General features: G+C 57.2%; 1 protein-coding gene across 2 annotated transcripts; it reads left to right on the top strand.

The window, feature by feature from the left end:
- The first annotated feature begins 410 nt into the window (after window positions 1-410).
- SIK1 (salt inducible kinase 1) lies at window positions 411-12,091 on the top strand. 2 transcript variants are annotated; one of them, XM_027960903.2, is made up of 14 exons: window positions 411-544; window positions 932-1,102; window positions 1,558-1,674; window positions 4,547-4,610; window positions 4,774-4,935; window positions 5,112-5,236; window positions 5,440-5,563; window positions 6,146-6,369; window positions 6,604-6,750; window positions 7,217-7,339; window positions 7,444-7,660; window positions 8,162-8,437; window positions 9,121-9,355; window positions 9,759-12,091. In XM_027960903.2, exons 2-14 carry the CDS (start codon window positions 947-949, stop codon window positions 10,123-10,125), a joined length of 2,337 nt encoding a protein of 778 aa, XP_027816704.1. In that variant the 5' UTR covers window positions 411-544; window positions 932-946; the 3' UTR covers window positions 10,126-12,091. The 2 variants fall into 2 exon arrangements, with proteins under 2 accessions (XP_027816704.1, XP_042093532.1); XM_042237598.1 differs by lacking the exon at window positions 6,604-6,750.
- Window positions 12,092-12,411: the final 320 nt, after the last annotated feature.

The raw sequence follows: 12,411 nt of genomic DNA, 5'->3' as shown, positions 1-12,411 counted from the left end.
CTCGGGGACGAAACGGTTAAGCCTCCCGCAGCGCCCTAGGCATCCGGTAGGGGTCGCGCGCCGGCGGGAGCGCCCGCGCTCGCGGGCGGGCCTCAGGCTGCCGGGGCCCCTGACGTCACCGACCCACGGTCGCCATGGCGACGGCCTCATCAGCGCGCGCGTCAGAGCCGCCAGTCTCTTGGCAACCGCCCGATCTCCCGCTCTCCCTCCGCCTGGCTCTCGGCCGCGCGTCGCTCTGGCGTCAAAAGGACGTCAATAGGGATGTATCAATCCGGCGGCGGCGGCGTGGGCGGGGCCGCCGTGGGCGGGGTCGGCGGCGTGGGGGCGTGACGGGGCGGGCCCGGGAGGCAGGGGCGGGCCCGGGGGCGGGGCGGACGGCGCGTGCGGCTGGAGAGCGCGGCTCCAGGCTCAGAGCTGACATGCGGCGCGGCCCGGGCGGCAGGCGGCGGAGCAGCTGGCGGCCGGGCAGAGCGAACGGCCGAGCGGGCGGCGGGGGCCCCGGGGCGAGCGGCGTCCCAGCCTCGGCGCTCCGAGGGCGGCGGAGGTGAGGCGCGGCCCGGTGGGCCGGTGGCCGCCGCCGGGCTCGGGGCTGCGGGCTCGGCGGCCCCGCAGGTGCGCGCGCGGGGTTTTCGGGCCGGGGCGCCGCCGCCGGCTTCCCCTTTGTTGTGCGGCAGACAGCGGGGGCCATGGGAGCGAGGGTCCAGGGTTCAGGACGGAGTCGGGCGCGGGCGGCGGTCCACGCGCCCCGCGGGGCTTGGGACCCGGAGCCCAAGCGGATCCGACTGCGGGCGGCGGGCATAGGAGCAGGGCGCACGGCTCCCGGATCGGGGCTCGCGGTGGAGCAAGTCGCCGGCGGGGGCGGTGGCCGCAGGTCCGCGCGTCCGGGGGTCGGGTCTGCAGCCGCCGAGCTGAGCGCGCCCCCCGCCCGCAGGTGCGGCCCGGAACCATGGTGATCATGGCCGAGTTGAGCGCGGCCCCCGCGGGCTCGGGCCAGGGCCAGCAGAAGCCTCTCCGGGTGGGCTTCTACGACATCGAGCGGACCCTCGGCAAGGGCAATTTCGCGGTGGTGAAGCTGGCCCGGCATCGAGTCACCAAAACGCAGGTGCGTGGGGGGGGGGGGGCGCGCGGAACCCCGGGGTGGACCCTCCGCGGCTGGATACCCCCTTTCCCTGGAGCCCGGGAAGCTGGTGAAATCCCTGCTTGTGGGGTCCATCGTCCCAAGGTCGAAACGTTGATAGTTTTTATCAGTTTGGTAAAGAAGAAAATGCGATATGTTATGATTATGCGTAATTTGTACAAATACTGGGGAGTAGCAAAGAGGATAATGACCAAATACCCAGGAGTACAGCTGGAGCCTGTAAAACGAGTCTGCAGAGACTTAAGACATTTATTAAACTTTGACTTTTTGGGCTACTTTTGTTATTTTCCTCCCTAAGTTTTTGTGACCTTTGGGGACATGAAGTGTTTTAGAAATTAACCTGCAAAAAACGAAGTGTGTAAATTAGCTTAAGGCAGAGAGTTTTATTTCAGCAAATATCCTTTATTAATGATTTGTAGGTTGCAATAAAAATAATCGACAAAGCACGATTAGATTCAAGCAATTTGGAGAAAATCTATCGAGAGGTTCAGATCATGAAGCTTCTGAATCATCCTCACATTATAAAGCTCTATCAGGTAAGGATTCAAGTGTGTGTCCCACTGTTACTTCTGGCAAGTGTATCATTTTTTAATTTTCAACAACTTAAGTCTACAGTTTCTGAAGGTTGTGTCACTGGGTGGGAGTCAGGGAGTTGATTGTAGAAGGTAAAGAGATTGATTTTTGTGAGCTGTGCACTTATTTTTTCTTGCTTTTGGATCATAATCCAGATTTGCTTCATTAAAGTTTTATTTGATATTGTTACTTGCTCCAGTTTTGGATGCGGAGGTCAATTGTTAAATTTATTATGAAAACAAACAAACAAAACACACGGATTTCTGTATTGCTGAGAGTCAGCCATTTAGTGTGAAAGGACAAATTTGAGTCTAGACACTTCCACCTCGGCAGATTTTTATTAAACGTTAAGACTAGCTGCTCTTACCAGTTTTTGTAAACTTACCTTTGCCAAGGCAGCAGTGAGCATTTGTCTCTTCTGCTTCAACCCTCCCATCAGACATGGAGACATAACACACCTGTGCCCAGGTGAGAGCAGGGGACCTGACATCTAATCCACATCAAGGACGCGCCTCACCCTGGCCGCCTGTTGGTTTGCTTTGTGACTTTATTTTTGTTCTCCTGTTAAGACTAATAAATTGTACCTTTGGAAATGAGGTGCTGATTTAAGTAGGACAGCAGAGCAATCTCTTTCTTAGCCAGCCACTTCCGTAGAATGAACTTAGATCCACTTCAGAAGGATGTGTTCTTTGCATTCACCCAGTTGTGGTGGGTAAGTTCCTTTTGAGGAGTCTCATGAAACCCTGTGGATCCGTGATGAATAGAGAGTGTGTGTGTGTGTGTGGGGGGGGGGGCGGTGTGTGCCGTTTGCAAGGCGGGGTGGAGAGAGGACTGTGATTGAAGTGACCCTGGGGAAGGCTGCTGCCCTCGGTTACAGTGAAGGATGAGGGAGTCACAGGGCTCGTGTTCCCCTAGTGACAGTTTACTCGGTGGCGTTAAGTGCACAGCCCACGTCATGTGCGCCCCGGTTCATGTTTTGTTTCTGTTGTCGTTTTTGCGTCGTGAGGCCAAGATAAGATGCTTCCTCCACGGCCACTGATGTCAGTGCCTGAGCAATGTGCCCGCCCCGTTTCCGCAGGAGTGGGCTAAAGCCTGCCTGCCTTTGACTTTGCCGGGAGGGGATGAGCCAGGGCCGTCCCCGTCTTCCTGTCCTCCACTGACCCCGGGCAGGAGGAGCCCGGGTAGCCAGACGCCCAGCCCCTGGGATCCACGTTGAGGTCTTTTCTGGGGATGAATTTGCTCACCGCTCCAGGAGCTGCTGTTGGGAGATGGGCTCAGCAGGCAGCAATGATTGTACAGCTCGCGTTTTGACACTAGTGTCTAATTTGCATCCAGCTGGCCCAGGCCCCAGAACCTTGGTGAGACACTTCAACTCTTTCCTCGAGGTTTTTTTTTTTTTTTTTTTTTTTGAACTTCAAACATGTTGACTCTTAAATCTTTCTGCCTCTCTTTTTTTAAACTGAGGAAAGGGATAAACTTACAAGTCCCTCCACCACACAGGTCCAGGGCAGTTACAATTGTAGCTAAACTGCGTTGTATTTGCTTTTCTCTTTAAGTTTATGGCTCAAAGTACCTTTTTAAAGGAATAATTACATTTTGAACCTCCAAGAGCTCTGTTTTAAATAAGGATAACTTCCTCTGAAATAGTCCGTGGTGGTCCAGTGGTTAACACTTGGCCTTCCAATGCAGGGGTTGTGGGTTTGATCCCCATAAAGGCAGCTAAGATCCACATACTTTGAGGCCAAAAAACAGAAACATGAAACAGAAGCAATATTGTAACATATTCAGTAAAGAGTTTAAAAAATGAAATATTTTAAAATACATATACATGAGTCTGTTTTATTCCTTTCAGTACCAAAGATTTGAATTTGACCTTGTTTTTTAGTTATGTTTTAAACTCTTAAAAAAATCTTTTTTTCAACATGAAATAAAATTCTTGGATCAGTAAACAAACCTTTAAGGTGTGTTTGACATTAGCTGTTGCTATTGACACACACGCTGAGCGGTTTGCTGTACAGAAAAGAGTCTTTCATAGCTTACCTGGCAAAGCCAGCCTCTCTCAGCCTAATGTATCAGGTCAGTAACGCAAGTAGGGAGGGGAACTTCTTATCTATTATTCAACTTGTGCCGGCCCTAGGCATGGATAATCTGTTGTCTGCTCAGCTTCTAATAGAAAGGCCTCACAGAACCCTCATCATCTATTTTACTTCTGGGGCCTGCAGAGCCTTCACTTTGGGTGAGGAAAGTGAGTTAAAAATATGGTAGAGGCAAGTTGCAGTCCGAGCAGATGTTTTTGGAAGCAGATGCATATTGAGGTGGACAGGTTAGTGAGGAGCTCACATCTGACTTTAAAAAACTTCCCCTAAGTAGGAAATCCCTTTGTCTCTTTATTGCGGAAGTTTTTCTTTTCTTTCCCTATTTTTTGAAATAACAAATATACTTATTCTGGAAAAGTTAAAAATTTACAGGCTTTCAAGTGGATTCTTTATACCATTGGTATGTTCCTTTTTCACATGATTAAATGTTGCTGCTGCTGCTGTTGCTAAGTCGCTTCAGTCGTGTCCGACTCTGTGCGACCCCATAGATGGCAGCCCACCAGGCTCCCCTGTCCCTGGGATTCTCCAGGCAAGAATACTGGAGTAGGTTGCCATTTCCTTCTCCAATGCATGAAAGTGAAAAGTGAAAGTCAAGTCACTCAGTCGTGTCCGACTCTTAGCGACCCCATGGACTGCAGCCCACCAGGCTCCTCCGTCCACGGGACTCTCCAAGCAAGAGTACTGGAGTGGGGTGCCACTGACTTCTCCGTGATTAAATGTTAGGTCTTTGTTTTTTTAGGTTATGGAAACAAAGGATATGCTGTATATTGTCACTGAATTTGCAAAAAATGGAGAAATGTTTGGTAAGCCATGCTGATTTTTGATATCTATTGGAAAGAAATGGTAGTAACTTGTTCCCACTCACCCCTCCAGTGGTGGGGGTCTCCCCAGCGTTCTTTCTCTGTGCCCCGAGCGACGACTGGACTTTTGGGTTTGGGGCTAGAGCTTCGTTTTGTCCCTCCTCAGATTACTTGACCTCCAACGGGCACCTGAGCGAGAGTGAAGCCCGGAAGAAGTTCTGGCAGATTCTGTCAGCCGTGGAGTACTGCCACAGCCACAACATCGTCCACCGGGACCTAAAGACCGAGAACCTGCTGCTGGATGACAACATGGACATCAAGCTGGCAGGTGAGGGCCAGGAACATGCCCAGTGGGAGGGGTGCCTGCGGGTGAGGGGCTGCGAGTGTGCTCTGCGTGAGGGGTGTACCTGCCTGCCAAGGGTCCGTGCTTTCTTGCACGAGCCTTTGAAACATTGACCTTGCTGTTTCCGCCACAACTTCATCGCCTGTTTCTTTGCCTCTCAGATTTTGGGTTTGGGAATTTCTACAACTCAGGAGAACCTCTGTCCACGTGGTGTGGAAGCCCCCCATACGCAGCCCCGGAGGTCTTCGAGGGGAAGGAGTACGAAGGCCCCCAGCTGGACATCTGGGTAGGAGCCTGGGTGGCACATGGGGCATGCGTGGGGCGGGGGGGCCTGGAGGGGATTCGGGTGCATGTAGTGGGGGGCTTGGAGCGGGCATGGGTGTGTGGGGGGTGGAGGGGGTCTGGAGGGGACGCAGGTGCGCAGGGTGGGGGGCTCGGAGGGGGCACGGGTGCCTGGGCACAGGTGCTGACCTGGTCCTCCTCCTGCAGAGCCTGGGTGTCGTGCTCTATGTCCTCGTGTGCGGGTCGCTGCCCTTCGATGGGCCCAACCTGCCGGCGCTGCGGCAGCGGGTGTTAGAAGGCCGCTTCCGCATCCCCTTCTTCATGTCCCGAGGTAGGTGAGGACCTGGCCTCCTCCGGGCACACGGGGCTGGCAGCCTGCTGACCACGCGTCGGGTAGCCTGGGATGAGAGTCTGAGGGGAGGAGGAGGGATTCATTTCCCGCAAGGCCTGCTTGGCCATCTTCTGAGTCTGCGTTGGGCCCGGCAGCCAGTCGCGTGTCGCCACGGGGTGTTTACCAGGCACCTACGAGGCTGCTTATGGGCCCTGCTAATGGGGCTGGCCTGTCCCTTTGCAGGCTGTTGGGAAGCTGGCTGGGGCCCAGTGCCGCAAGTCTCACCCACCCCACACTGGGCTTTTCTCTTCCACCCTGATCGCTGCTTAGCAACATACAGAATGGGGGTTCTGGGTGGTTCTCAGTCTAGTGGACTTGAGGGCCACGCCCTCCAGGGCCCGATCCCTCAGCCGGTGACTCTCCTTGCTCGTGTTTCTCTTGGCCTCTGTGTTCTCTGGGATGGTCACTGGTCTGCTTGCCATTTGCCAGGGAGCCATATGCCCTGCGGGAGCCCAGGCGGGAGGTGGGAACGCATGGGCGGGCGGCCCGTGCGCAGACTCAGTGCTCCGCTTCCACCTCCAGACTGCGAGACGCTAATCCGCCGCATGCTGGTGGTGGAGCCCGCCAAGCGCATCACCATCGCCCAGATCCGGCAGCACAGGTGGATGCAGGCTGAGCCGGCGCTGCTGCTGCCGGCCTGCGCAGCTTTCTCCCTGCTTGGCTACACCTCCAGCGTGGGCGACTATGATGAACAGGCCCTGGGCATTATGCAGACACTGGGCGTCGACCGAAAGAAGACCGTGGAGGTGAGCCACCTGCCTGCCTGCTGTGGTGGGTAAGGAGGGCACCTTCCCTGGGTGGCTGAATGGAGAAGCTGGCTCTTGCCAGCCAGGTTAGAATGGGAGCAGCATGGCTCATTTAAGGGCTGCTTGTCCGCTAGAAAGGATACTCTCGTCCGCCCCAGAATAACCCTGGAGTGGTCTCGTCAGGGACCGTCCCTTCTGCCAGCCCCTCTCTGACGCCCACTTCTCTGCCCCTAGTCACTGCAGAAGAGAAGCTACAACCACTTTGCAGCCATTTATTACCTCCTCGTGGAGCGGCTGAAGGAGTACCGGCTTGCCCAGCCAGCCCGCCCTGGCCCTGCCCGGCAGCAGAGGCCCCGGAGCACAGACCTCAGTGGTTTTGAGGTGAGGGGGCAGTGAGTGCCTTTGATTCCTCACCCCCCACCCGTGTCTCTGCCTTGGACTGTGTCCCCAGGTTAGGAGTCCCCCTCTCAGACACCCCTAGGAGGGGTTGCAGGCTGAGCCCCGAGGTCATGTCCCCTCACCCGTTAGGCACTGGATAGGGGTCTCATGTGAGCCGCTGGCAGGGGCATGATGGAGAGGGAGTGCCAGCCTCTCTACTGGGGTTCTGATCCTGCCCATCAGCCCCCTGTTCCTTCACTGCCCCTGGTGCCATCTCCCGGCTGCTCCTTCTGGTCTCCCTGCTCAGCGAGGCATTGGAGAAGGGGTGCGCATGTCCTGAGCCTGTCTGGTCACAGCTGATGCCCGTTAACTCAGAAGCCAGCCTGGTCTGTCAGGTGATGCCATGTTGCCGGCGGTCGTTCCCCGCCTCTGTGCCTCACGGCCTCTGTCTTCATCTGCCGGCCCACAGGTGCCTCAAGAAGGCCTCCCTGGAGACGCTCTCCGTTCCGCCCTGCTGTGCACGCAGCCCCAGACCTTGGGGCAGTCTGTCCTACAGGTCGAAATGGACTATGACCTCCACAGCTCCCTGCAGGTGTGTGAGCGCCTCGTGGGTGGCGTCCGGGGTGGATGTGCCTGGTCCCCAGCGGTGGGGGTGCTCCTGCGCCTGACCTTACGGTCTGTGTGTGTCCCTCGCAGCCCCTGCTGCTCCCCGTGGACACCAGCTGCAGTGGGGTGTGCCGGCATCGCTCCATCTCCCCCAGCAGCCTTCTGGACACGGCCATCAGCGAGGAGGCCAGGCCAGGCCCAGGCCTGGACGAGGAGCAGGAGGTGCAGGAGCCCCCGCCCGGCAGCACAGGCCGGAGGCACACGCTGGCCGAGGTCTCCACCTGCTTCTCCCCGGGCGCCCCTCCATGTAAGTGTCCCTGGCGGCCACGTGCACACCTGACAGGTGGGCTTGGGGGCGGGGCAGCCTCTTCTGATGACAGTGCTCTGGATTTGCCATTCCTGGAGCACCCGAGGCCTTATGGACCATACTTAGACCTCACAGGGAGCTCTCGAGCATCAGGGCTGGAGGGGAATTTAGCCGTCCTCAGAGGTTGGCAGGACAGCTCCTTGGCCCAGGCCTCTCTGTGTCCCGGGTCCAAGCTCCACTGTCAGCTGTGGAGCCCGAGGTGCTGGCTGGCAGGGCTCCCTGGTCTCTGGTCGCCTCTGCCTGTCGCAGACGTCCTATCCTCAGAGTTGCGGGTAAGGGTGGTGGGGGATACAGCTGTCTGCCCCATCAGAGGGCCGGGTTGGCAGGAGATGCTGCAGAGTGCAGAGCCCCGAGTGCTTAGACTCATGGTGACGCATTGAGCACTGGGGGTGGGTCTGGCCTCAGGTCACCAGGGCCTCAGCTGCACCCGCTTCCCTGCAGGTATTGTCGTCTCGCCCTCTGCGGCCAGTCCTTGTGAAGGCACCAGCTCAGACAGCTGCCTGACCTCTGCGGGTGATGGCCTAGCTGGGCTCAGTGGACACCTGGCTGCTCAGGGGCTGGTGGGCGCCTGCTCCCCATTCAGATTGGCCTCACCACTGCTGGGCACCCAGTCTGCCACGCCCATGCTGCAGGCGCAGGGGGCCCTGCGAGGAGCTGCCCTGCTGCCCGTCAGCTTCCAGGAGGGCCGGAGGGCGTCAGACACCTCGCTCACTCAAGGTGACTTTCCCTTTCATGCCCACTTCACCTACCCTGGGAGACCTGAATGTACCCACCACCCCCTGGGGCAGGGCATCACTTTGTCCCTCATGCAGGTGGCTATCCTCTCTCCAGGCAGTTCTGGCAGAGCAGCAGTGCCCCTCCAGGCAGGCCAAAGCTGCTGCCTGGGTTCTAGATGCCCTGGCTTCTAGGACAAACTCATGTGGTCTCTAGAAGGTGATCCTAAAAGCCCAAGAGATGCTTAGACACCAGGCAGCAGGTCCCGACCTGGAGGAGGGATGATTAGGGAGGCCCTCGCCATGAAGGCAGTCCACATCAGGCTCTTCCAACGCCCCCTCAAGGCTTGTGGGATGCTGGGGCCCCCTGTTCTGCTCACTCCTGCCTTACCCAAAGGATCCACTGTCTGCCCAGATGTGTGCTTCTTCAGGGCTGGAATTGCTGTCCCAAACCAAACCTTGAAAGGGGATGATGTCCCAACTGTAGGAGGGGGGCTGTCGTGAAGTGATGGGGTGATCAGAGGGCCACTGGACCCTGTAGGAAAGGGCTGACTTCCTCATCCCACCATGTCAGACCACGCGGCCCCCCTTTACTCCTCCCACTGCCTAGAAGCCCCAGCGAGCTGCAGGCCATTGGTGCTCGGCTAGGGGACAGGTCTGGACACGTGTTGGTTTTGCCTCCCCCAGGGCTAAAAGCCTTCCGGCAGCAGCTGAGGAAGAACGCGAGGACCAAGGGGTTCCTGGGGCTGAACAAGATCAAGGGGCTGGCGCGCCAGGTGTGCCAGCCCTCATCCTCCAGCCGGGCCTCCCGGGGCGGCCCGCATGCCTTCCAGCTGCCCGCACAGAGCCCAGGCCTGCACGGCAGTGGAGCCGGCAGCTGGGAGGGCAGGGGCATGCTGGAGGACGTGCTGCAGCAGCAGAGGTAGGCCCGTGGGCACCGGCTGAGACCTGGGCAGGGCTCACAGACCTTGGGGACTCCTGAGTAACGTTAGCCCTGAGCGCCTTCCCTGTGGCTGGGGGCAGGGGCGGGGTGCCTCGGCTGGTGGGGCAGGGAGGGGGCAGCGAGTGAGAATGTCATGTCTGGTTGGCATCTCTGAGCTGCTCTGAAAGCAGGAGGGGGAAGGAAATGTCAGGAATTGCTCAGGGATTAGTCACACAGAATGGCGTGTTCTGAGCAGCCCCAGCCCGCGGTTCCGCGGGGTAGGCCCTCTAGCTCTGGCAGGTGGAAACCCGATCGTGTGGCAGTCTGGCTGGGCGGCGGGGGGAGCCGCGGGCCGCCAGCCGGCCGGCACTGACCTGCTCCCCCTGTCCCTTGGTCTGGCCAGGTTGCTTCAGTTACAGCACCACACAACGGCCCCAGCCAGCTGCCAGCCAGCCCCCTTGGTCCTCGCCCCCTGCGATGGCACCCTCCATGTGTCAGGACTGCAGAAGGATCTGGGGCTGGGGCCCAGCCCTCTGCTGCCGCCCCATCTGCTCCAGGCTGGTGTCTCCCCCGTGGCCTCGGCTGCCCAGCTCCTGGATGCCCACCTGCGCATCAGTGGCTCCACGGCTCCCAGCCCTGCCGCAGCGGCCCCCCAGCCACGCTTTGCCATGCTGCCCGTGAGCCTGGAGCCCACAGGGCTGCCCCACGGGGACTGTGAGATGGAAGACCTGACCTCAGGCCCACTGGGCACCTTCGTCCTGGTGCAGTGAGGGCCCCAGCTGGGGCAGCTGACTTCTTGAAGCAATAATTTCAGAGTATGTGAAGATGGTTCCCGATGCAAAGCCAATAACTTTCCAGAAGAGAAACAAGCAATATGTTTGGTGTTTTGGATTTTTTAGTTTATTATTTTTTTTTCCTTGCACTGAGCAACTGTAACTCCGAGTAGAGACTGGAAACTTTTTGAAGAAAAATAATAATCCAGGGGCCTGTTGTTGGGACCGGTGGATGGGATGGGGAGGAGGGCAGTGGGTGGAGCCGGCAGTGGTATGGGCAGGGTCACAGGGGGGTGGCCAGTTGGCCCCAGGAAACCATGGTGTGAGCTGTGTGTCTCCATTGTGTGTGTATGCGCGTGTGTGCGTGTGGATTAGTGTTGTTGTTTTTTTTTTTTTCACAATTCTCCACTTCCTGAAACACTTACACTTCACTTGAAAACTGTGAACTTTCCACTTTACGTATCAGTTTTTGAAAAGCTCTAACCTCCAGTCCAAGAGAAGACATCTACGAGTTCTTGGAATTCTCTCCCCTGAAATCAGAACCCAGAGGGTAGCTTTTCTTATCTTTCAAGAGCATGTTGTATAAACAGCTCGGGAGTTAGTTTTCCAGGATTCTTCAGAGGGGCTGCAGAGAGGAACCTGAGTGAGGTGGAGTGAGCTGGAGGCTCCCCTTGGTCACTTGGGCGCCCTCAGGGGAGTCAGCCAGGGAGGTTTCTTCCTCCTGCACCTCTTATTTCCGCTGCTAATTAAGTTTTTATGCATTTCATTATCAGGGTCCAAAAAGAACAACTGACTGGGGGTGGGGAACGTGCAATATGGCGAGTCTGTGATGGGGGTGGCCGGCGTGGGGCTGCTTGTGGTGGGGGGACAGCCCACCCTGTCCGGGCCCTGCGCTCGGTGGGCTTTTGTTTTAGGAAAGTGAAATGAGAGGTCAGGTCATTGTTGTTCAAGCTTTGTTCCTTTTTTAAAGCAAATACTGTACATGTATATACATAGGAAACAAACATACACTACTTATTTTTTATACTTTTTACTACATTTTTGTGTTCCTGGTTTGAACGTCCCTCTCTGGTAACGTGATGACGTACCTGGTGCCAGGTCCAGGTGGAGGCGGGGCCAGCAGGCAGCAGACAGGTGCGCGCTCACCCGGCAGGGAAACTCAGGTGGTAGCCACTGGACTGAGCAGGAGAGCCACAGCTCCCACCCCTGCAGCCAGTCAGGGCCGTCCGTCCCCACCACCCTCCCCCACGACCCCTCAACCCAGGTGCCTTCAGCTCACGTCGGCTCTCGCCACCTGCAGTGTTAGGCCCGGGCGATGCTGGCCCGGGAAGGGGGCCCCTGTAGAAGCCAAAGATTGCTGAGGCCCAGGAGGCGGCCCAGCCTGCGTGTTCCCGGCTCCCAGCCCTGCTGCTGATGCTGCTGCTGCTGCTGCTGCTCCGGGGCTGCTTCAGGATCAGGACAAAGGACTCCGTGTGCCCGGCAGCTGCCAAGTCACCCAAGCCTCTTGTGACTCTCACCAGGAGACTACCGGAGGCCCTGGGGCTCCAGCTCAGCCCCCTCCAGAGGCACCATCAGCCCCCATGAGGCCACCCCACCCCAACCCCTCAACGCATCTGTTCGAATGCCATCGATCAAAGGCCTCAGAACTGTGACAAGCACTTTACTCTCACTGCGGTTTTCTCTCGTCGCTGTCAGGCGTGTCTCGTCTTGTGTCCGGCGTGTGCGACGCTCGTGCGGCAGGATTCTCGGTGGCGCTGTCCTGCAAACTGAACGCAGGGGCCTATCCTGGGCACCGTGCTATGTGATGAAGCTGTACATAGTTTGGGTTTTTTGTTTTTTGTTTTTTTAACCATAACAATTATTTTATTTCTTATGTTCACGTGAGAAACATATGCCAAATGATTAGTGGATGTATGTTTTTTAATTTAATATTTAAATAAAATGTTTGGGGAAAAAACCTTGACTTCTTCCTCCGGTTCTTTGTGGGCTCCCTCCTTCTAAGCCGCTCCCTCCAGGTTCGATGAGTCTCAGGTCTTAGAGGACAGGGCGAGGTGCCAGCTCCCATGCTTTGCTGAGCCTCAGACCCAGGTTCTTAGCTGCTAGGAGCAGAAGGTGCTTGGTGGTCCAGGCTGGGGGTGGCCTACTGGTTCTCAGGCCCCTTGAGCCCAGGTGGCAGTGCTGCCAATCAGCTGGAGGTCTTAACTGCCAGGTCTGTTTTCAGCCTGTTCTCTTCTAGAAGAGAACCATTCATACTTCCCTCTTCAGCTTTAATGTTCTCTGGAT

Source organism: Ovis aries, chromosome 1 (assembly GCF_016772045.2).
Source record: "Ovis aries strain OAR_USU_Benz2616 breed Rambouillet chromosome 1, ARS-UI_Ramb_v3.0, whole genome shotgun sequence".
Classification (NCBI taxonomy): Eukaryota; Metazoa; Chordata; class Mammalia; order Artiodactyla; family Bovidae; genus Ovis; species Ovis aries.
Note: the sequence above shows the minus strand (reverse complement) of the source record. Positions and strands in the feature narration are given on the sequence as shown.